Source organism: Suricata suricatta, chromosome 12 (genome assembly GCF_006229205.1).
Source record: "Suricata suricatta isolate VVHF042 chromosome 12, meerkat_22Aug2017_6uvM2_HiC, whole genome shotgun sequence".
In the NCBI taxonomy this organism is placed as follows: Eukaryota; Metazoa; Chordata; class Mammalia; order Carnivora; family Herpestidae; genus Suricata; species Suricata suricatta.
The window spans coordinates 17,631,156-17,657,330 of NC_043711.1; the positions used below are offsets into that span (position 1 = coordinate 17,631,156).

General features: G+C 38.2%; 1 protein-coding gene and 1 pseudogene across 1 annotated transcript in view; one reads left to right on the forward strand and one right to left on the reverse strand.

The window, feature by feature from the left end:
* The window catches only part of PRKAR2A (protein kinase cAMP-dependent type II regulatory subunit alpha), an 87,495-nt gene that overhangs the window by 27,598 nt on the left and 33,722 nt on the right, over positions 1-26,175 (reverse strand). Inside the window, exons 2-3 of the mRNA XM_029917539.1 lie at positions 13,071-13,106; positions 2,481-2,533 (exon numbers count right to left, since the gene is read on the reverse strand). Of these exons, the coding sequence (XP_029773399.1) occupies positions 2,481-2,533; positions 13,071-13,106 (89 nt within the window). The remainder of the gene's footprint in view (positions 1-2,480; positions 2,534-13,070; positions 13,107-26,175) is intronic.
* On the forward strand, positions 7,231-7,376 carry LOC115275639 (annotated as a pseudogene).

Consider the following 26,175-nt stretch of genomic DNA (forward strand, 5'->3'; position numbering starts at 1 on the left):
ATATAACGATTGCCACTTCAGATAGCTGTGAAATTAGGTGATTAACTAGTTGGTACTTAACCTTCTAATTTCTGTATAAGTCTAATTACATGAAACAGAAGTTGGGGTTTTGATTTTTTACTTTGCTTTTCTGTTTGGAGTGTCATTGTAACTACTGTATTGTAAATGATGGAAAATAATTGCATATGTTAAAAAAATATGAAACTTTATAAAGTAAAAAAAAAATTAAAAGAAAAAAAGCAAGGGCTACAGACTTGTTCACTGAACAAATATTAAGCATCTACTGGGTGCAAGGCACTGATCCACCTCTGGGGACACAGCCAACACACAGATAAAAACACCTGCTCTTATCGGAGAAATATGTAAAATATGTTAGAGAGTGATAAGCTAAGGAGAAAAATAAGATAGGTAAGGGTGTGTGTGTGTGGAGGGGGCGATGAGGCCTCACTGAGAAGGTAACATGTAGGTAAGATCTCAAGGAAATGAGGATGACCTCGGAGAGCGAGCCATGTGGACATCTCTGTGGGAAGAGCACCTCAAGAGAGGAAACAGTACATGAAAACAAGGCCTTGTGGTAGGTGAAGAGCATGTCTGAGAAATAACCAGGAGATGGTGTGACTGATGGAGAGCGAGGGGGGAAAGATCAGGAAGAGAGAACAAGTTGGGGGCTAGGTGAAGGTGATGCCCAAATCACAGAGGGCATTATAGGTCACAGAACTAGAACGTTTCTCTAGCCAAATGGGGGGCAATCTGAAGGTTCTAAGGAATGAAAGAGATTGGACTCATGTTTTTAAAGGCTTATACTGGCTACTGAGTGCATAACAGCCCTGAGGGAAGAGTGGACGCCAGGAAACTACTATGATTACTCCAGTGCCAGAGAGCAGTGGTTAGGACCAGGGCGGTAGCCATGGAGGTGTTGACAAGTAGTGGAATTCTGGATATATTTTGAAGCCTGAGCCCATCAGACTTTCTGAAAAACTGAATGTAGGCATGAAAAAAATAAGAGGAACTAAGGGTGACCCTCAAGGTTTGGGCCTGAGCTCGCTTGGGAAGATGTAGCTGCCATAAATTAAGCTGGGAGAATATCTGGTGCTGCATTTCAAACATTAACAATTTAGTGGTGGTGGTGGTGGTAATAGTATCTACCAACTCAGTGCTGCTGGAAGGATTCAACAAGTTAATGCATGCAGTACTTAAAACAGTACCTGGCATTTAATAGGTGCTCAAAAGCTGCTATTATTATTATTACTGAGACTCAATAAATGTTTATTTAGCTAAAAAGAAAGAATCAGTGCCTGGTATAGCTGTTATAATTTAGAGACCTAAGTCCTGTCTTCACCCTAAAAAAAAGTACAATGCTTAATCTGACGAGAAATCACAAGATGTCAAAAGTATTAAGTATTTTTAAATGTGTGATATTAAAAAGTTAGTTAAAAAGTTTTAACTTTTAAAAGTTATCAAAAATTTTACAATAGCCAGAATAAATTTTTAAAAATCTACATATCTATTATAGTCATACAATGGTAGTAGCATTTTATTATTAGACTACTTCAGAAATCTTTCAAGGGCTGTTCATTTTAAGGCATACTTGAAAGATCATTAAAGCTTCTTTTATAACATCAACCTTTGAAAAATGGTGGCTCAATTTGCTTTTATAAAAATAATTTGGTAATCATTTAAAAGTTTAAAAATCTGAGTTTTTAAGAAAGGACCAAAAGTGCACCATAGTCCTGCCATAACCACTGTTAACATCTGGGATATATCCTTCCAGAGATAATTTTTTGTACTAATAAATAAATAATAGATGGATAGATAGATAAGTATATGCGTGTGTGTGTGTGTGTATGTGTGTACACATATTTTAAAGTTTATTTCATTTTTTCAGTAATCTCTACACCCAACATGGGGCTCAAATTCAAAACCCCGAGATTAAGAGTTGCACACTCTTCTGACTAAACCAACCAAGTGCCCCAATTAAATATATTAAGTTACTTTTTATTTTAGAAAATATACTTTCTATAAATACAACATTCCATGCCATTATACCTGGTCCTACCATCATTTCCAATGGCTGCAGAATCTCTTGATTTGAATGTACCATAATTTAGCCCCTTGTAATCCCCTACTTTGGTCATTTAAGTTGTTTCCGTTTTTTACTATTACGACACCACAATGATCCATGTTCGTACATCTTCAGGAAAGATCCAGCTATTTGCTAGGGATGAGTTTTCCCTCAGGTAACTCCTGAGTCAGCTGGCTTGACAGCTACAGCTATGCACCCCTTCTTACCACAACCCCAACTACTCTTGTTTTCATTCTTCTTAATATATGTCAATATGGTAGATTTAAAAAATAGCATTTTGTTGAGATTTTAATTTGTACTTATTTTAATTATCAGTATGATTAGATTTGGCATATAGAGGAGGAGAAGAGTGGGGAATGAAACAATTCTACCTAATACCTTCGCATCAGTATCTTACCCGTGGATCAGTATCTTCCTCTTCCTCATCAGGATTATAGGTCTCAGCACAGACTAAATTTGGAGAGAAAAAAAAATAGAGAGAAAAATGAATAAAACAGATGTGAGCTTTTACTGGAAAAACAGGTGAACATAATTTCCTTTTATTCACTGTTTTCTAAAGCTGTAATGATTTTTGAAAGCCTTTTCTTCAATTAACAAATATATTAAGTACCTATTAATAATGCCAGGCCTTCTATCAGGTGCTAAAATGCCAGCTTTCTAGGGACTGGTAGTCCCAAATAGGAGAGAGTTGATAAAATATATCACATACTAAATCCTATGGTAATGGTAAGGACAAGCAAGGAGCTGCTATCTTTACTGAATTTTAAAGCAGGGGCAGAAAACCACAAGATACAATATATGCAACATAAACACATATCCATGTGATACGATGGAATTATCATACACAAATACCATGTGATTTCCCTCATACGTGGAATTTAAGAAACAAAACAGATGAACACAGGGGAAAAGAAGGAAAAGTAAGATAACAGAGAGAGGCAAGCCATAAGAGACTTTTAACTACAGAGAACAAACTGAGGGTTTCTGGAGGGAAGGTGGTTGAGGGGATGGGCTAAATGGGTGATGGGTACTAAGGAGAGCACTTATTGGGACGAGCACTGGGTGTTACACATAAATGATGAATCACTATATTCTATTCCTGAAACCATTATTACACTACATGTTAACTAGGATTTAAATTAAATAATAAAATAAAATAAAGGGGCTGTGAAACACACACACACACACACACACACACGGATAAATTACAAAAAGATTCAATTAAAATTGCTCAACATCATTGGGGAGGCTGGGTGGCTCAGTTGGTTAGGTCTCTGACTTCAGCTCAGGTCACGATTTCATCGTTTTTGAGTTCAAAAGTGACATCGGCTCTCTGCTGTCAGCACAGAGCCCACTTCAGATCCTCTGTCTTCCTCTCTCTCTGCCCCTCCAATGCCTTGCATACTCTCTCTCTCAAAAATAAACATTTTAAAAAATTGCTCAACATCATCATGTGCATGAATGACTTTAAAAATAAGAATGAATTTCAAACAAAACATGATATTATGTGTCATTCTCTGTCCTGGGTACAGCATTATCTAAAAACCAACTTGGTCTTTTTTTTTGTAGGTAACTTGTGTTTGTGCCAATTGCCTGCAAGACTTGTCTTTGTTGTTATTCAAAGATTTAGAAAATATTCACTGAACATTTGTTAATAATAACATCAGAAGTGATATAACTATCTGAATAATACAGCTTTAAGAAAGAATGAGGGGGGCACCTGGGGGGCTCAGTCAGTCAAGTGTCCAACTCTTGATTTCAGCTCAGGTCATGATCTCAGGGTCCTGAGATTCTCTCTCTCTCTCTCTCTCTCTCTCTCTCTCTCCCCCCCCTCCCTCTCTCCCTCCCTCTCCCTCTCCCCCCCTCCTCCCTACCCCACTGGCTCTTGAAAGAAAGAGAGAAAGAAAGAAAGAAAGAAAAGAAGGAAGAAAGAAAGAAACCAAGAAAGAAAGAAGGAAAGGAAGAGAGAAGAGAAAGAAAGAAAAAGAAAGAATAAGATCTCCATGGGCTAATAATGAGTTCTATGGGAAAAAAAAGCAAGGTGAGGAATATACATCGTATGCTATGCCTTCCATAAGAAAGGACTTCTGTGAGAAAGAAGGAGAACTAAGAATGGGGGGATAAATATATAAATACGAATATACATAAAAAAGGTTTTTTTTTTTTTTTTTACTTATCTATTTTTCCAAAGGGAAACAAAAGAAGACTAAACCAGGAATTAGCAGGCAAGGAATCTAAATGGTTCTTGACCCCTATATTCAATGCTAACAACTAGGGGACAAATTGACACATACTGCTCTAAATTTAACTCCTGGTTTCTCAGACACATTTACTCACTGCAGCCTTGGTCTCGCTGCATCCCAGATTCCCCTTCCCATTGATCCTCTGAACTCAAGGAATACTTGAGAAATGGTGTGTCGTGTAGACAGGACTCTCTTCCCTGCCTAGCCTACAGTACTCCAGGGCGGACCACGCCTCTTGTAATGCCATCAATATTCTGGTCCAACAGGGACCAGTATCCTTACACAGAGAAAAATCAGGGAGTAAGAAGGGAGTAAGAGGACAAATACCATTCTGGTCCTAAAACAGCATCAGGTGATGCTCTGCAGGGAGGTCTCCCGAGTCCCCAGCTGGCAGAGGCTTTGGGTAGAGCTGAGCCAGGTAAGCGACAATGGGAGGTAGACGGATGATTCACTAACTTTTCCCAGCCATTCCTGATTCCAGAAAATGAGGTCCATGTACATTTATCTCAGATCTGTCCTAAAGATCAAGACACATAGCCTCCTGAGTTCCTAGATGCCACTGCTGCCACTTTCTGCATCTTCGCAGGTTTCTTGGTAGGGGACGTGAGGAAGCTGCACTGAGGGCACACGCTACGTGAAACTCTAAGTCTCCTGGTTCTCTGTGCTCTTGATTCATGCTGTCATTAACAGCCCAGTTTTCTAAACTAGAAGTCTGTGACTCACCAGCACTTCCTTCGTTCACCTCTTATCCAATGAACACATCAAATTTGACTTCAGAAATATTCTCATATCTGATCTTTATTCGATCTACTCCAATTCCTTGGTCTAGAAACTCAAAATGTCTTCTTAGAAAAATGCATTTAAAAACTCTCACTTTGGAGATAGACAAGTACATGGGTATTATTATACAAACTTTCTCTATTTCTGCATATGTATGAAAATTTTCATTTAAAAAGTTTAAAATAATAGACTTCAATGATGAGATTGACAGTATTTTACTGATAATGATACAGTCTCGGGCTAGGCTACTTCAAGGCTTGCTTTTCCTTTGATTTTGAAGGGAAGTACTGCAGCAACTTAGCTTGTTTTTATATTTTTAAACATTAACATAACTGATGCAGCAAATGTTACAGTTTTCAAGTCTTAAGGTACAGCACTGTGATTTAAACAAAAGTAGTATTTCCAGTAAAATTGTTAATGTTTCAATTTGTGTAAAAGTATGATGCTTTTATTTTTCAAACAGTTTTAAATTTTTTCCCTTTTCTTTTGAACTTCAGACTTACCTCCCTTTGCCTTTTCCCTGTTTCTATTCAACCTCTCTATTTCTTCCTGGTCTTGCTCCCAACTCACTTTTCTCATCTTCTATATAAAGAATCCATTTTTAAGTGTCTGTGATTGTTGCCCCTTGTGTTTGTACACATCAGGGAGCTTGTTTCAGGGCACGAGTGACCTGGGGGGAAAGCCCAGAATCTGTGTGATCCCCAAACTACACTAAGTGTCAAGAGATGCTCAAGACCTACTGAAAACGAAGGCTGAAGAGTAGCAAAATCCCTTGTTCACGGGAATTTGTTTTGCCACAGTTCTCCAGCAGATGTCACTGGTTAGTAATATGAAACTGTACAAAGTGACCAAAGACTATCCAGCACAACAAATTTCTTCTTCCAAATTTTAACTGATGACTCCTTCATCCAGAAATGTGAAACATTTAAAAAAATATTTTACTTTTAAGGAATCTCTACACCCAATGTGGGGCTCAAACTTATGACCCTGAGATCAAAAAGTCACACGCTCCTCTGACTGAGCCAGCCAGGTGCCTCCAGAAAAGTGAATCATTAAAATGTGCTGATGAGAGAAAACCCTTTCATTTCTACAAAGAAATAAGCCCTGATCCTGGTCACGACCTGAGGCCCAATGCTGTCCTGCGAGCTCCCGTGAAGAATTGATTCAGCCTGTGTGTATTAGTCAGCTTGGGCCACCATTACAAAATACCAGTCTGAGTGACTTAAAGAGAAGAAATCTATTTCCTCACAGTTATGAAGAATGGAAGTTCAAGATCAAGGTATTGGTACACTGTATTTCTCCTGGGGCCTCTTCACTTGGCTTGTGAGTGGCTGCCTTCTCCTGTGTCCTCACAAGGTCCTTTGTCTCTGTGGTTCACTCGTGGTGTCTCTTCTTCTCTCTCCTTTTTTTTTTTTTTTTTTAAAGTAGGCTCCTCACCTAGCACAGAGCCCAACTAGGGGCTCCAACTCAGGACTCTGAGATCAAGACCTGAACTAATAGCAAGAGTCAGATGCTTACCTGAAAGAGCCACCCAAGTGTCCTACTTCCTCTTCTTATAAGGAAATCAGTCCTTCTGGATTAGGACTCCACCCTTAACATTTTATTTAACTTTAATTGCCTCTTTTTTTTTTTTAAAGGCCCTATCTCCACATAGTCATACTGGGGGTTAGGCTTCAGCATAAGAATTTGAGAGGGACACAATTCAGTACTTGGTATGTACATTATTTTAAGAAAAAATGCTTGGTGATATTTCAGCTAAAGATAGCTACTGGTGGAAAAAATACTGAATACTGTGAGAGGATATTGAGACAAAAATCAGTATTTCATTCTACTGTAAGCATGTAAGCCTCAAAAGGCAGGGACGCCCAGTGAAGGAAAAGTACCTATCATGCAGACATGAGAGACTGCCGTGGTACCAGATTCTCAGCAGACTCTACTGACGGGGTACAGTCATCACCAGTGTCAGATGCTCCCTGCTTACATGTGGCATGATGCCAACACAGAAATTTCTGATTAAAATGCTTTGAAGCTTCAACACGTATTTAATAAATGAAAGGGTTTTCTGGGGATGATTTTTTTTTAATTAACAGAATCAGACTAACATTTCAAACTCAAAGACAGTTCATCATTTCTCGGCCTTTTGGCTAAGATCAAGTGCAAATTCAAAGACAGTTAATACTACTTTAGGACTATTTCAAGAAACCTTCTTTTAAAGAATTTATGAACTCTCTTCATTTGATGAATTTATCACATGATGTAGAAGGACTATTGTGCTAGAACTTAAACTTAGAAGGCATAGCTTTTCAATCCCAAATGCTTTCCAATGGAGAGGCAGCATCACGGAGGGAAAGAGCTCATCTCTGAAGCTATTCCATGCGCTGGGGTCTGAGTTGGCTCTACCTACCACTTATTCACTATTTCTCTATATCCCAGATCCTTGGCCTGTCTCTTCAGTGGTAAGAGGGGATGGGATAACGATACTAAAACCATGTGAGAGGTTAACAGTAGGCGGAGACATTTAAAACACAAGCCTGGGCTCACAGGAGATACTCAACAGCTGCTAGCTCTCTTTATGCTGCTTTATGTTCCGGATTATTATTCGGTCAGACACACTGAGTTACTGCTGAAGTCTTCTGCGATCTCTGACACCACATGTCCTCACACAACTAGGTACTGCTGAAATCTATGGATCATATAAGGAGTCCCTTTCCCCCCATTTCTCTTTCCAAATTTCTCTTATCTCCTTGCCTATAGCCAGAGCAGCCAGATCCAGTTCATCCTCCTTTGAGTCTTAAGACATTCTTTTACCTAGAATGCATCCTTCTTGGTTACTAGCCAGACAGTAACCATGTTTTACAACTTCCAGGCCATTTCTGCCTCCCTCAAAGAAGTGTCTCTTGATTATTTTTCTGCCCACAGTAATTTATCCTCCTGATTTCTGATCCCTTCTTTTGTTCCTTCTTTCTATCCATCCATCCATCAATCCCTCCATCCATCCACCCACATTTACTGAGATTGTTCTAAGTGTTAACAGTATGCATCAATGACCAAAATGGACAAAAATTCTCTGATTGGAGCTTACCTTCTGGCATAGAGAGGCTAGATAATAATTAGGGTAAATGAGAGAGAGAGAGGAAAAGCAGGAGAGGGATAGTAAGGAGAAAATAAAGTAAGGGAGATAGGGTGTGTGTTCATTGGGCCTTACTGAAGGCCTAAGTGAGAAGGTGCTTTTCAAATGACAGTCTGAAGGATATAAGTAAGCAATCCACAAAGATAGTTTTGATGAGATTTGGGAGCAAAAGTCTGATTAGATTGGACTCAAGAGAGAACAGAAGAGGAGGAACTAGATACAGCAAATATAGATAACTCCTTCAAGGAATCTGCTATAAACATACAGACACAAAAAGAGTGGTAGCTAGAGAGGAAAGAGTGGTTTAAATAAGTCATACTTTACTTTTTAAAAAGGGGAAGTCAAGGCTACATTTCTTTGCTAAGAAGAATAATCCAGCGGAAGGATGCAGATTATGCAGGAGAAAGAGGCAGTAGGTGCTGGAAGGATGAAGGGATGAGATCCAGTGTACAGGTGGACATGGACTCACAGACAGGTGAGGAGGGACAGATATGGTGGTGGGAGTCTACAGAAGCTATCTTTTGTTGCTTTCATTTCCTTAGTTAAGAGAACAAAATCATCTGCCAGGAATGAGAATTTGGGAGGGGGTGCAGGTTTGGGGAGAGAAAAGGTAAGAAAGGCTTTTCTAGAAGAGGAGAGTAAAAAAAAAATATGGAGACACAGTATGAATGCTGACATCGAAAGCCTACTAGAAGTTAATATCAGGGACTGTGTATTGTCCCTCAGTCGAGTACAGCTGTGGAGCAGATGCAGCTTAGAGGACAGTTGGGCTTAACCAGAATGTGGTTTAGCCAAACAAGAAAAGAGGAAAAAGGAAACTGAGGATATGTGCCACAGAGTGGTTACAATCGCTGAGCAAGGAATTTAAGGTTAGTAAGAGAGGAAGTGAGGAACAGCAAAAATGAAGCAAGATCAAGCTATCGGCAGTGGCGCAGGGCAGCCAAAGAATCCAGGCAACAGCAGGCAGCAGGAGACTGAGATCATTGAGTCTGAAGAGTTGTGATGCCTGTCTTTCCAGAATATGACCATGGGGGTGAGAGGCTGAAGTAAGGTGGAAGACAAAGGGTGAAGAAATGGAAGGGTAAGATATTGAAAGAATAATCTATATGGAAATAAGAAGAAAGAGCCTGTGGATTATTAGATAACTAAAACAAGGAGGAGAAGCAGCTGATAGAATATAATAATGTGAAGTCTGAAGGTGAGGGTTTTAGGGAGAAGGGAAAGAGAATGGTCTGGAATCAATAAGGAACAACAGAAACATTTACCCATCTCCTATCGGTGTTACAAGGAAAATGGAAGAGAAGAACCATCATCTGAGAAGCCTGCAGGACAAGTCAACCTTCAGCTAGAACAGAAAAATGAAAGCTACACTCTGAGAACAGGCTGAGAACTTAGCGGATTTAGATGAAAACTGACCAAGAGGTTCAGATGGTACAAGGAAGGGTTCTTAGAGACAGAAAGTACTCAGGACAGTGCTACCTTTGGGGCACATTATCACCTTGACTGTTCCAAGACTTAACCTCTGCTTTGTCCTCAGTTTCTACATCTGTCCATTGGGGATAATCATGGCATGTACCTCACGGTGCTAATGTGAGGATGATGTTCAAGGACACAAGTAAGGCATTTAGAGAGACCTTAAAATGTGCACCTACCACACAGTCTGCATTTAAAAAACGTTAGTTATTCCTACAGGCTATTTTCTCTCCTACATAATCGTTTTGGATTCTTTTAAGGATCTTTTATTTTCACTTAACATTTGAGTAATATTAAAAAGTTTTAAATCTTCAATAAGACTGTAAACTCTTAAGGAGGGATAATATCCTGGACTTGTCTGAGTTCTCCACAGTTCAAGGCTGAACAACACTGACAGAAATCTCAAACAGCAATTCATGGACTAACACCGCTTGTGACCTCTGCAGAAGATGTCACCGCACTCTTCCATCTCCGAGATCAGTCTTACACATATCAAGAGATGTCACGAATCGCTTGGGGGAAAAGGGGTGTATGGCAACGATAAACAGAAATGGGAGATAAAGCTCATAGGTCTCACACCAACCTTAACTGCCGCTCTATTTCTTCTCTGTAGCTGTCTCTCTACAGATAAGTACACATTTTTTCTATCTCCTTTCAACAGACTTTGGTGTACAACCTTACCCAAGTTTTTCTGAAACATAAATGAGCATATTTTCTCAAAGAGAAGGACTGAGGGATTGAAAAGGGATTCCAAGTCTTACTAGAAATTAGGTCATATGGTCATTTAAAATTAAGAAACCTTCCCAAGAATGAAGGGATATGAAAGAATGATGTGAGGGGTGCCTGGGTGGCTCAGGTCATCATCTCACGGTTTGTGAGACTGAGCCCCACGTTGGGCTCTGTGCTCTTTGAGATTCTCCCTCTTTTTTTCCCTCCCTCTCTCCCATTCTCTGCCCCTCCCCCACTCAAGCATGAGCACACACATTCTCTCTCAAAATAAATTAAAAAAAAAAAAAAAAGAATGAGGGGCACTTGGGTGGCTCAGTCTGCTAAGCTGACTTTGGCTCCAGTCATGATCTCACAGTTTAGGAGCTGGAGCTCCGGGTCACGCTCTGTAGAGATAGCTCAGAGCCTGGAGCCTGCTTCAAAGTCTGCATCTGTCTCTCTTTCTCTGCCCCTCCCCCATTTTCATTCTGTCTCTCTCTTAAAAAATAAATATTAAAAATAAATAGAATGACATGATACATACAGTATTTCTGAAATACATTAACATCCCCACTGTACAATCACAAACTCTAGATGTATTCAAAACTCAAACATTTTAATTATAAGAAAACTTTCAGAAAATATACTTATCAGCTATATTAAAAAAGAAAAAAGAGGACTCTTAGCTTCAGAGAAATCATGAAAAAAAAGAAGAGATATATATTCAATAAACATTTAGTAAGTGCTTGCTATGTGCTGGGCAGTATTTATGGTACCAATCACATATTAAAAATTTGAGTCAATAAAAAATAGCAAGATTAAAATAAGTAGCACAACCAACTTGGAAACTGTTGTATTAAAATTTCAAAAGGTTAAAAATGATAGAAATTTGTTAAATTTACAAAAAAAATAATCTCAATTATAATAGATAAAAGAGAAAAATACTACCAAACTAGTCCCATAGGAGAAAATAAAAATACACTTCTCCTATTTGGAAAACATTCATTTTTGTTAAAAATCAAAGGAGTCCCTAATGAAACAATCTGAGGCACTACTTTACATCTAAATTAAAGTAGTAGACACCACCTATATTGTGAGATGGTGCCATGAGAGGCCTTTGTAGGGTGTCTTTCTCCCTGCAGTCTATTCTGTAGAATGCCTCTGGAAAGCAATACACAGAAAAATCCAGGCAACACTCAAGTCTCTGACCAGAGAGTGCTATGCAGCACTGTAACTGAGAAAATAATTTTAGTGGTTCAACAATGTATACAAGAAGTTAATATAGCATAATCTAGAATACCAGGGAAATAGCAATACAAAAAGTTGTTATGAATAGACATTTTTCCAGAGACAACATCCAGATGCCCAACAGTCACGTGAAAAGATGCTCAACATTGCTTATCATCAGGGAAATACAAATCAAAACTACAGTGAGCTATAACCTCACACCAGTCAGAAGGGCTAATATCAGCAAAAGAAACAACAGGCATTAGCAAGGATGCAAAGGGGAGCGCTCCTGGACTGTTGATGGGAATGCAAATTGGTGCAGTCACTCTGGATAACAGAATGGAGGTTCTTCAAAGAGTTAAAATTAGGGGTGCCTGGGTGGCTCAGTCTCTTAAGTGCCTGACTTTAGTTCAGGTCATGATCTCAAGATCCGTGAGTCTGCTGACAGCTTAGAGCCTGGAGCCTGCTTCAGATTCTTTGTCTCCCTCTCACTCTCTGTTCCTCCCCAGATTATATTCTGTCTCTCTTTCAAAAATAAACATTAAAAAAAAAAAGTTAAAAATAGGACTACCCTAGAATCCAGCAACCGCACTACTAGGTATTTACCCAAAGAAAACAAAAATACTATTTCATAGGGATACATGCACCCCGAATAATAATAATAATAATAATAATAATAATAATATTTCAATAATATTTAATAATATTTAATTATTAATTTAATTAATAATAATAATTATTAAATATTTAATATTATTATTGATTATTAGCAGGATTATTTACAATAGCCAAATTACGTAAATGGCCCAAGTGTCCATCAATTGAGGAATGGGTAAGGAAGATGAGGTATTTACATACAATGGAGTATTACTCAGCCATAAAAAGGAACGGAATCTTGTCATTTGTAATGACATGGATGGAGCTTGAAAGTATAATGCTAAGTAAGCGAAATAAGTCAGTCACAGAAAGACTAAGAAGCACATGATTTCACTTGTATGTGGAATTTAAGAAACAAATGAGCAAAGGGTTGTAAAAAATAAAAGAGGGAGGCAAAACCAAGAAACAGACTCTAAACTAGAGAGAACAAACTTATGAATACCAGAGGGTAAGCGGGTGGGGGGATGGGTTACAAGGTGACACGGATTAAGAAGTACACTTGTTGTGATGAGCTGCATGCAGGTGCTGACAAAAAAGTAGTTTTTAGAAGCCATAATTATGAGCATGGAAAAATACTAACAACACAAATGAGACAAACTAACGTGTATATATACTCAGAATTCAAAATAGAACAGAGGAATTGCAAATAATTTTTAGTGTTCTATAATGCTGTTAACTTATCTTTTTATTTACAAGATCAGTTTATTTTTATTTAAAATAGTCCCATCATAAAACAGCATTTTGGCAGTAAGTTAGGAAAGAGAATACACACCTGATACTCGCCGGTCAAATCTGCCAGGAATTGGGACTGCAAAACAAAGAAGCAGCAACATTCAGTCATCATCGTATGTCACACGACCCCACCTTTAACAACAGAACTAAAAGAACTTTAATACCAAATGTGGGATCAATCCATACTCTTCTATCATCAACCACAGATAGTAGTTCAACATGATCATATAAAGGCAATATAAAGAATAATTTATCTTTTTGAAAACAAGCTCTTTGTTACTTCAAAGTACTCAAGGTGGCAAATTTATTTCTGTTTACATTCATGTTCCATTTAATTTGTATCTACTGGGACAAGTGGGTGGCTCAGTTGGTTAAGCATCTGACTCTGGATTTCGGTTCAGGTCATGATCTCATAGTTCATGAGTTCAAGCCTCGCATTTGGCTCTGCATTGGCAGTGTGGAGACTGCTGGGCTCCCTCTCTTAGCTCTTCCCCAGCTCACTCTTTCTCTCTTTTAAAGTAAATAAAAAACTTAAAAAAAAACCTTTTTAATAATAATTTTATTATATCAAATGAATAAGTAGTCTACTAAATTCATTGGTAATGTTATAATGCAGGCTTCAGGCTCTGAGCTAGCTGTCAGCACAGAGCCTGACGTGGGGCTCAAACCCACGAACCGTGAGATCATGACCTGAGCCAAAGCCAGACACTTAACCAACTGAGCCACCCAGGCGCCCCTTTCAAGATTTTTTTAAAGTAAACTCCACTCAACGTGCAGCTAGAACTCATGACCCCAAGATCAAGAGTTACATGTTCTACCGACTTGAGCCAGCCAGGTGCCTTAAAGTGGTTTTATTTTAACTTTCAGACCTTAATCTCATTATTTTAATTTTTAAAATTATGTAAAATATGCCTTCTCAGCCTCCATAAAAGGAGAAACTTGAAGATTAGAGAAAAACAAATTGAAGGTGACTCAGAGAACCAAACTCAACTAATGTGAGGCCTCAGAAACAAAAATAGACTCAGGAAGGAACAAATGCTCATTCACCATAATAGAACAAGAATTATCTTTTTGCATAGCATTGGATAAAAGTTATGTTATTGGAACAAACAGGCACAATTTCAAATGAAAACCTAGCCATTACTGATAGAAAGTACCTACGATAACTCCTTCCTACGTCCTCAATGAAACTGTGCATTTGTCAAAATTAATGCATCTACTAGCAATGAAAGATAATAAATTCAGCTTAATATATATAGGTAGGGTACCTAGTACATGACGTGCATTGTGAGTAGACAATTTGGGAGACAGCAGTAGATAAAACAAAGACTCCTGGTTTCATGAAACTTGCATTCTAGCTTGAGGTGTGTGGGAGAATTTCCTTCGATCACTTAAAACACATGTTCCTGTCACTCAAATAGATGAAATGTATACCAGCTTAAACTCTGAATCCAGGCCTCATGGGATTTCCATAATTAAAATCCCACTAGATGTTAATACATAACTTAAAATTATAAAACATACAATGAAATAATTTAGCATGGGTGCTATCAGGGAATTTCTCAAAGGATTACATATTAAGATTATGCAACTATTATAAAATGAGAGCAGAATGTTTAAAACAAAGACATAAAAATGGAAATCAAAAGCATAAATAAAGTAATAAGATACAACCAAAACAAAACAGGGAGAATTGAAAAAAATTTGGAATTTCTAGGAAAAGATAACACATTGAAATATTTAAAAACTATGATGCAAGGCAACTTCTCTGGGCACATAATATCTAAAAGTGCTGGAATTGTAAAACAGCACTACCAACAAATTATTACAATAATACTGATGTAAACATACAAATATAAATCACTAGGAAAATTAGAAAATACCTGGAGATAACTGAAAACAAAAACACAATATGCCAAAACTATCAATGTACTGAAAGTAGTGCTAAGGGGGAAATTTGTTGCTATGAGTGCTTATGTTTAAAAAGAAGAAAAGTCTCAAATTAATAAGCCAATTGTAAACCCTAAGGCAGTAGAAATAAGGAAATTCAGAGTGGAAACTATAAAATAAAGCATAGAGAAAAATCAGTGAAACTGAAAGTTGATTCTTTGAAAAGATCAACAAAATCAACCAACTGATTGACTTAGACTGACAGAAAAAAGAAGGGTCAAATTACTAAAATTAAAGTGGGGATATTATAGTAGAATACACAGAAACAAAAAGGTTTATAATACTCTGAAAATCAGTATGCCAACAAATCGGATAACCTAGATGAAATAGATAAATTCCTAGAAATATACAAACTTCCAAAACGTATACAAAAGGAACAGAAAAATCTTAACAATCTGTAACAAATAAAGGGATGGAACTGGTAATCAAAAATCTAACAGGGGCACCTGGATTGCACAGTCAGTTGGTTGAGCATCAGACTCTTGATTTCGGCTCAGGTCATGAGTTCATGAGATCAAGCCCTATATGGGGCTCAGAGTATGGAGCCTACTTAAGATTCCCCCACCCCGTTCCCCCACGTCGGCTCCTTCCCCTGCTCACATGTTCTCTTTCTCTAAAAAAAACCAAACCAAAACAAACAAAAAACTCTTAACAGAGAAAAACCTAAGACCAGATGTCTTCATTGTAAATTCTACTAAACATTTAAAGAATTAACATCAACCCCTGTTATATTCATCCAAAAAATCAAAGATAAGGTAAAACTTCCTAATTCATTTTTTTTCATTTTTAAGAACTTTTTATTTTATTTTTTATTTTCGATAGAGAGAGAGCACACAGGTGGGGGAGAGGCGTAGAGGCAGAGAGAGAATCCTAAGCAGGCTCTGAGCTCAGCACAGAGCCTGACAAAGGGCTGAATCTCACAACCTTGAGATCATGACCTGAGCTGAAATCAAGAGCTGAATGCTCAACCAACCACCCACCCAGACAACTCCTTAATTCATTTTTATAAGGCCAGCATTACCCTGATACCAAAGCCAGCAAAGACATTGCAAGTAAAGAAAATATTCATTAAAAATACAGACACAAAAATCCTCAAAAAAATAGTAGCACACAAGACCTGGCAACATATTAAAGTGACTATACACCATGACCAAGTGGGATTTATCCCAGGAATGCAACGGTGGCTCAAAATAAGAGTAGCAAGCAAAACACACCACATTGGTAGAATGAAGAGGTGGGGAGGCACAACAATATTAGCATCTCAATGATGCAGAACAAGCAGTGACAAAATGACACTTTCATGATAAAAAATAAAGTGAGAATATAAGGGAATTTCTTCAACATGAAAAAGGCACATATGAAAAACCCACAGCTAACACCAACTCAATGGTAAAAGACTTAAAGCTTTCTCCCTAAGATCAGGAACAAGACAGGATGCCTGCTTTTGCCACTCAATATATTACTGAAAGTTCTGGCCATAGCAATTAGGAAATAAAAAGAAATAAAAGGCATCCAAATTAGGAAAAAGTAAAATTATCTTCTTGTGGAATGACATGATCTTCTTTGTAAAAAACCTTAAAGAATCCACACACACAAAAGTTAGACAAATGAATACAGCAAAGTTGCAGGATGTAAAATCAACACACAAGGGGTGCTTGGGTGGCTCAGTTGGTTAAGCTTCACACAGACTCAGGTCATCGATCTCACAATTTGTGAGTTCAAGGCCCACATCAGGCTCTCTGCTGTACATATGGAGCCCGCTTAAGATCCGTCTCCCTCTCTGTCCCTCCCATGGCCATGCCCATGCGTGCTCTATCCCCTCATTGTCCCCTGTCAAAAATAAATAAATGTAAAACAAAACAAAAAAAAACAACAACAGATAATAAGGGTTGGCAAGGATGTGAAGAAATTGGAATCTTTTGCATTCTTGGTCACAATGTAAAATGGTGCAGCTGCTGTGTAAAACAGTATGGCAGCTCCTCAAAAATTAAAAATGAATTACCATGTGATCCAGCAATTCTACTTCTGGGTATACATCCAAAAGAACTGAAAGCAGGATCTCACACATACATAGCCAAAAGGTGGAAGCAATCCAAGTGTCCATCAATGGATGAGAAGATAAAACAAAATGTGGTATACATGCAATAGGATATTATTCAGCCTTTAAAAGGAAGGAAATTCTGAAACTTGCTGTAAGATTCTATGAATGAATCTTGAAGACATTATGCTAAATAAGAGACAAATCTTGAATGATTCCACTTATATGAGATACCTAGAATAGTCAAATTCATAGAAATAACCAGAATAGCAGTAGCTAACGGGGAGGGGAGAGGGAAGAGTTGTTATTTAATGGGTACAAAGTTTCAGTTTTGCAGTATGCAAAGATGTCTAGAGAAAGATGGTGGTGACTGTTATAAATGTACTTAATGACCGTGAATTGCTTTAAAATGGTAAGTTTAGGGGTGCCTGGGTGGCTCAGTCAGTTGAGCGACTTGACTCTGGATTTCAGTTTGGGCTATGGTCCCAGGGCTATGGGACTGAGCCGTGTTGGGTTCTATGCTGAGTGTGGAACCTGCTTAAGATTCTCTGTCTCTCTCCCCTGCTTGCAATTGCCATTCTCTCTCAAATTAAAAAAAAATTAATTTTAAGGAATGTAAATACATGTAAAGCAAAAAATGACACTATAACATATACGTGTGTGTACACATGTGCATATATATATATAAAGAGGAAGTGAGAGGGAAAGCAAAGCATGGCAAAACATTAACAAGTGGTCAGTCTAGGACTTCACTTGTTCTTCTGGTTTTTCAGTAAGTAGGGTTACAATTTTTTCTAATGAATATTTAAAAATTAATCTCAATGTAGCCACTCAAATCAAACATGAGAAACTATCTTTTTTTTATCATTTCATTTTTATTCTGTTGTCAAATCATGTTTTTATATAACCAATTCAAAGTAAATTAAATGCATGCATACTTTTTTCTTTTTAAGTTTTTAATTTCTGTTATCTCTATTAAAGTATATGTGTATTTATATGTTAAATTTATATAAAACTTATGTTTACAGTTTAACTGTACATGATCTTCTTTTAATGTTTATTTATTTAGAGAGCACGAGCATGAGTGCAGGAGGGTCAGAGAGAGAGAGAGGGAGAGAGAATCCCAAGCAGGTTCTGTGCTGTCAGCATGAAGCCTGATGGGGGGCTTGATCTCATGAACCATGAGATCATGACCTAAATCAAACCCAAGAGTCAGATGCTTAACTGACTAAGCTACCCAGGCATCCCTTATTTAATTTTTTTATTCGAATATGACTGACATGTTACATTAGTTTCCGGTGTACAACACAGCAATTCAATTTCTCCATATATTACGCTATGCTCATAAGTGTAGCCGACCATCTGTCACCATCAATGCTATTACAATATCATTGAGTATATTCCCTATGCTGTGCTTTTTTTTTTTACCATGATTTATTCATTCTGTAAGTGCAAGTCTTTATCTCCCACTCGACCAATTTGCCCATTTCCTCACCCCACTTCTGGCAACCATCTTTGGATTTATAGGTTTAATTCTGTTTTTTGTTTATTCATTTGTTTTTTAGATCCACATATAAATAAAATCATATGGTATTTATCTTTCTCAGTCTGACTTATTTCACTTAGATAATATCCTCTAGGTCCATCCATGTAGTCACAAGTGGCAAGATCCCATCCTTTTTTATGGCCCCAAATAGCCAAAGCAATCTTGAGGAAGAAGAACAAAGCTGGAGGTATCACAATACCAGATCTCAAGATATACTACAAAACTGTAGCAATCAAAACAGTATGGTATTGGCACAAAAAGAGATACACAGACCAACTGAACAGAAGAGAGAGCCCAGAAATAAACCCTCACTTATATAGCCAATTAATCTCTTACAAAGGAGGCAATAATATACAGGGGGGGGAAAGAGAGCTTCTCTTTAATAAATGGTACTGAGAAAACTGGACAGTTACATGTAAAAGAGTAAAAATGGACTATTTTCTAACACCATACACACAAATAAGGCCAAAATAGATTAAAGATCTAAATGTGAGATATGAAACCGTAAAAATCCTAGGAGAGAACAAAGGCAGTAATATGTCTGACATCAGCCATGGAAACATTTTTCTAGATATGTCTCCTGAAGCAAGGGAAACAAAAGCAAAAATAAATTACTAAGACTACATCAAAATAAAATCTTCTGCACAGCAAAGGAAACCATCAACAAAACGGCAACCTACTGAATAAGAGAAGATACATGCAAATGATATATCTAATAAGGGATTAATATTCAAAATATATAACTTACACAATTCAATACCAAAAGAAACAGATTAAGACAGGACAATTGGCTGGCTCAGTCGGTGAAGAGTGTGACTCTTGATCTCGGGGTTGTGGGTTTGAGCCCCATAATAGGTCTTAGAGATTACTTAAAAACAAAATCTTTTAAAAATGAGAAAGACAATTACCATATGATTTCACTCATGTGTGGAATTTAGAAAATAAGAAAAATGAACAAAGGAAAAGATAGACCAAAAAACCCCACTCATATACAGAGAACAAATTAGTGGTTGCCAGAGGGGAGGTAGGTGGGGAGATGAGTAAAACAGGTGAAGGAGATTAAGAGGACACCACCAGGCGTGGGGCGCCTGGGTGACTCAACTGGTTAAGTGTCCGACTTCGGCTCAGGTCATAATCTCACAGTTCGTGAGTTTGGGCCCCATATTGGGCTCTGTGCTGACAGCTCAGAGCCTGGAGCCTGCTTTGGACTCTGTGTCCACCCCCACTCTGCCCCTCTCCGGGTCACACTCTGTTTGTCTCTCTCTCAAAAATAATATAAAAATAAAAAAGATACACTTCTAGTGATGAACAAGGAGTAATTTATAGAGTTGTTGTATCATTATAATATAAACTTGAAACTAACAAAGTTCTATATGTTAATTACATTAAAATAAAAAATTTTAAATGGGCAGAGGACTTGAATAGATGTTTTTCCAAGACACATGGATGGCCAAGACACATGAAAAGATGCTCAACATCACTAATTATCAGGGAAATGCAAATAAAAGCCACAATGAAATAGCACCTTATACTGGTCAGAATGGCTAAAATCAAAAGGGCATGCATACTTTTTAAAGTAAATTAAATAATGTGTTGAAATTTATTGAATTTCATAAAATATGGAATTAAAATTTTAAGTTTTTAAAATATTTATTTTTGGGAGAGGAAGAGAGACAGCAAGCGGGGAATAGGCAGAGAGAAGAGGACAGAGGACCTGAAGCAGGCTCTGCTCTGACAGCAGAGAGCCCAATGTGAGGCCTGAACCCACAAACCGTGAGACCATGACCTGAACCAAAGTTGGATGCTTAACTGACTGAGCCATGTAGGTGCCCCTAAAATTTTTAAATGCAAACTTAAAATCACTATTTGCATAAATCATGCAAAAAAGAATCAATGATTTTTTAAAATTTCTCAAGTATTCCTTTACTACAAAAGAGTTCAAAGTGTAAAAAAGAAAAAGTTGACTTGCAGTGGAAAACGTAACTAAAAAGGAGTCTTAAGGCATTTAGCTTGAATGAATGAGTGGATGACCATGCTGCCTGATAAACCTATGTGCAACTTATTTTTAAATTAGCACATGTCTTCCAAGGTTTTACAGGGTCAGAAAAAGCAGCTGCTGTTGGAGCAAGATGCACTGCCAAGGCAGCCAGAGAATGTTAATAACTAGAGCGGTCAACAGGACCCACCTTATTCTAATTTCACCACTGCTTAGAGAGCTCAAAACAGAGCTCCCCTGAACACTTTGCCTTTGGGGCTTCCTTGGGTGGCTCAGTGGTTAAGAATCTGACTTCAGCTCAAGTCATGATCTCCTGGTTCGTGGGTTCAAGCCTTGCATCAGTCTCTGTACTGACAACTCAGAGCCTGGAGCCTGCTTCAAATTCTGTGTCCCTCTCTCTCTGCACCTCTCCCACTTGCGCACGCACACATGTGCTCGTGTGCTCGTTGTGCTCGCTCTCTCTCTCTCTCTCTCTCTCTCTCTCAAAAAAGTGAAAAAACACTACAATAATCAAAAAAATAAATCCAAACATGTGATTCAATAAGATAAAAGACTTTTCATATGAATATAGCAGAAAAGAGAAAAAAACCTGGAGAACATAATCTGAGTACTCCTAAAGCACGGCAAAGCTCAGGAGGACAAAATTCTACAATTGTTGGGAAGGCTGTCAGCAGCACCAAATGTGTACAGAGGTAGATGATGAGAGGATATTGACGAGGCCTGGTGTTTGGGGGACCAGTGTAACAGCACAGCAGAGTAAAACTCAAAAGTGGAATGCAAAGCAGCTGTAAGAGCAGGCCAATAACAGTGGTAAATCACAGGGGTGCCTAGGTGGCTCAGTCGGTTAAGCTTCCGGCTTCAGCTCAGGTCACCATCTCACAGTTAGTGGGTTCGAGCCTCACATCGGGTTCTGTGCTGACAGCTAGCTCAGAGCCTGGAACCTGCTTTGGAATCTATGTCTCCCTCTCTCTCTGACTCTCCCTTGCTCGCGCTCTCTGTCTCTCAAAAATAAATAAAAACATTTAAAAAAGTGGTAAATCACAAAAAGGGGAGTATCAGGATGGACTGCCACCCATGGGTGGCAGTTGTGGCAGGCCCTCATAGGCCAGCAGATGAAAGTGCACCTCTGGGCTGATGAAACAGTGTTAGGAAAGCCCCAAAGGCAAGAAAGTTTTCAGGGGAGTGTAAATGTCCCAGGGTGCCTAGAAACACAGATGAGGGAGAAGCAGGGTATCAGGGGGGTAAGGAAAGTGCTGGGCACTCTGTTTAGGGTTCTGAGACCCAGTCATAAACTAGAGATCTCACATTGTTGGCTTACACACACACACGATAACAAATATATTTTTTAAAGGTAAAGAAAAAGGGCGCCTGGCAGGCTCAGAAAGAGCATGTGACTTTTAATCTTAAGATTGTGAATTCAAGCCCCACACTGGGTATAGAGATTACATACATACATACATACATGAAAGAAGGAAAAGAGAAGACACAGAAAATCCATCATGATTTCACACTCACAATTCATTCTGCTTTCTCTGTGGATCAGAAAAGGGAAAGAATGTGCCTATTCTTCCTTCACTTTTTCTCTACTTCTCCATTCAACATGGATATCATTCAATCGATAAATCATAAAATGTCAGAGAGATACAGTATCTATGAATTTCTCTGGTCTGGCCATGACAAATAGGATTCATCACACATAGATAGCGACTCTAATTGATGTTACCGGTCCACCTGAATCATCACTGACTCTTTCTTTCATTACTCACATCTACCGCATTAACAACTCCATCTGTTTTCCCTCTTGCTTTATTTCTTAAACCAATCTACTTTTCTCCAAATCCACTGTTATCCTAGACTAAAGAACCTCATTTCTTGCCTGGATGACCTACAGCCTCCAAACTTGTCTTCCCGCTGCCAAACCTGCTCCACCTCAATCAATTCCCCACACAGTTAACAGTGATCTTAAAATTTTGGAAGACAATTTGGCAGATTTTGTCAAAATTTAAAATGTGAACTGCCACTGACTTAGCAACAGTTTCACTCCTAGGAATTAGTATTGTATGTAATAGCCAGGAGAAAAAAAAAAGAGAAAAAGAAAAAAAATGGTCTAAAAAAAGAAATGAAGGAAATGAAATGTTGGTATAGCAAGAATATGAATCTCCTTGTAGCTATTAAAATGGATGCAAAAGACCTATATGAGCTGACAGGGAGAACTTTAAGAGACACTGTTATGTGAATAAAGGTGCACAAGTATCATATTATATAATTCTAATTTTCTAATAATTTTGTCTTCAACTGAACTATTATATATCACAATTTTTTTATGTTTTTATTTTTGAGAGACAGAAACAGCATGAGCAGGGGAGAGTCAGAGAGAGAGGGAGACACAGAACCAGAAGTAGGCTCCAGGCTCTGAGCTAGCTGTGAGCACAGAGCCCTACGCTGGGCTCAAACCCATGAACTGTGAGATCATGACCCGAGCTGAAGCTGGAAGCTGGATGCTTAACCAACTGAGCCACCCGGGTGCCCCTACATATCACAAATTTGAAAGACAGATAGTACTATAACTAAGAAAACAACATCAGCAAACACAGCCATCCTCCAATCCACCTCTCCCTACTCCTAATTCCTGCTCCCCAGAGGCAATAACATCAACTTTCTGGGTATTTCTCCTGAGATTTACTTTACATTTTCAAATAATAATTGCATTGCTCATACTATTTTGGTTTTAATTATTTTTTGTCTTTTAACTCTAGAAAAGAGCAGGATAGAATGATCTGGATCCCTGGAAACTTCTTAAAGCTTCCTGTCCTACTGGCCCTGGGCTGTTATACGTTAGGTTTCCTTTAAGTGCTATTATATTAGATTTTCTGTCACTCACAAACCTAATCCACATAGAAATGAAAGCAACTTCAGCCCATCAAGATGACAAAGAATGGTGGAAATCATGGAAATGAAATAACAATATCTAACATACATGTGCCAGGCCCTGGCCTAAATGCTTTACAGGTATTAAGTTACTTAATTCTCACACAAATCTTATGAGGTAATGCTTAACAAAGAATCAAAGACCAGAATAAATAACTCACTCTACTAACAAAGGTGGAACCAGGCTTGGTGGCAGACAGTCTTAATCCCACAGCCTATGATCTCAGCCTGCCATACACGTTAACTGTAGAAGGTTAACATCAGGAATCACCCAGGGGATGCTAGCAGGGTAAGGGGCTAACACTCATATCCATGCGACTTTGTGAAAGTATCTTCTTTCTTGAAATGCCTAAAATGTCTTTTCAAATGAAGTTAAAAGCAACCATTAGACATGGGTATCTACGGGTGCCTGCGTGGCTCAGTCAGTTAAGTGTCCAACTTCAGCTCAGGTCATGATCTCACGGTCCAGTAGTTTGAGCCCCAAGTCAGGCTCTGTGCTGACAGCTCAGAGCCTGGAGCCTCCTTTAGATTCTGTGTCTCCCTCTTTCACTGCTCCTACCCCACTCATGCTCTCTCTTCCCCGATCTCAAAAATAAATATTAAAAAAATTTTTAATTAAAAAAAAAAAAAAGACATGTGTATCTGGAGTCCTGGGGTGCCTGGGTAGGGTAGCTCAGTTGGTTAAGCGTCTTGACTCAGGCCATGATCTCACAGTTCATGGGATGGAGACCTGCACTGGGTTCTGTGCAGGCAGTGTGGAGCTTGCTTGGAATTCTTCCTCTCCCTCTCTCTTTGCCCCTCTCTCCCTCCCCACTCTCTCCCTCTCAAAATAAATAAATAAGTTTCAAAAAAGAAATGTGTATCTAGAGTCTTAATTGAATAATTTCTGAGACTAGCTCAGTTTATCAAATAGTAGTACTTTCAAACTAATCAAAATTTATTGATAAAACCAGTCCAAAAAACTGAGTACTTTTCTAGGATCAGCATGAACAGTTCTTTTTAAAACTGTTCTCTTTGTCAGGGCACCTCGGTGGCTCAGTCAGTTAAGCATCTGACTTTGGCTCAGGTCATGAACTCATGGCTCTTGAGTTTGAGCCCCACATTGGGCTCTCTGCTATTAGTGCAGAGTCCACTTTGGACCTCTTTCTGCTCCTCCCCCGCTCACTCTCTCACTCTCACTCTGTCAAAAATAAACAATAAAAAAATAAATTTAAAAAACTATTCTCTTTTTCACTTAAAATAAATTTATTTAAGTACATAGAGTCAGTCAATATAAAGAAAAACAGATATATGGGCAAAATAGATAAAGTTTATTAAGAGGCACAGACATTCACTTCCAGTTATAAAATAAGTAAGTCACAGGGATGAAAAGTACAGCATAGGGAATATAATCAATAAAAGTATAATAATACTGTATGGTGACTACACTTGGTATGGTGAGCAGTTAAAAGTGTATAGAATTGTCCAATCACCATGTTGTACACTTGAAACTAATATAACATTGTATGTCAATTATACCTCAATTATACATTCTTGTTTAAAAAATATAAAAGAAAAATAGAAATAATTGCACTTGGCCATAGCTTAACCTCTCAGGGGGCACCAAGTTTGCAATACTGGAGACAAAAGGGAAAAACACCACTTTTTAAAAAATAACATTTTTTTCTTAAATTAACAGCTTTATTGAGATATAAGTCACCAACCATACAGTTTACCATTTAAAGTATGCAATTCAATGGCTTTTAGTACATTCACAGAATTGTGCCTCCATCACTATAATCAATTTTAGAGTATTTCCATCACCTGAAGTAGAAACCCAAACCCAACAGCATTCACTCCCCATTTTCCTCAATCCCTTTAGCTCTAGACAACCACTAATTTATTTTGTCTCCATAGATTTGCCTATTGTGGATGTTTCAAATAAATAGAATACAGTATGTGGCCTTTTGTGACATGTATTATCAGTACTTCATCTTTTTGTTGCCAAAAACTATTCCATCATATGGATACACTACATTTCGTTTATCCATTCATCAGTTGATGGGGCTTTTTTTTTTTCTACTTTGGGGCTACTAAGAATGCGCTTGAAAATTCATGTGTACATGTTTATGTGGATGTATGTTTTCATTTCTCTTGAGTATATTCATAAGAGTAGAACTGTTAAGTCATATGGTAACTCTATGTTTAACCTTGAGAACCTGCCAGACTGTTTCCAAAGCTGTTGCACTATTTTACATCCCCAGTGGCAGTGCATGAGGGTTCCAATTTTTCCACATCCTAGACAACACTTGTTATGTATTTTTTTTTAAAGGTAACAAATGTTTATTTTATTTTTTTCTTTAATTTACAATTTTCAGTAGTTTATTTTCAAATTGGTTTCCATGTAACACCCAGTGCTTCTCCCCACAAGTGCCCCCCACCATGACCATCATCCCCTCCCCTCCCTCCCCCTCCCCCTTGAGTCCGTGGTTCATTTTCAGTATTCAATAGTCTCTCATGATTTGTGTCCCTCACTCTCCCCAGCTCTCTTTCCCCCTTCCTCTCCCTATGGTCCTCTGTTAGGTTTCTCCTTAGACCTCTGAGTGCAAACACGGTATCTACCCTTCTCTGCCTGACTTATTTCACTTAGCATGACACCCTCGAGGTCCACCCACTTTGCTACAAATGGCCATATTTCATTCTTCCTC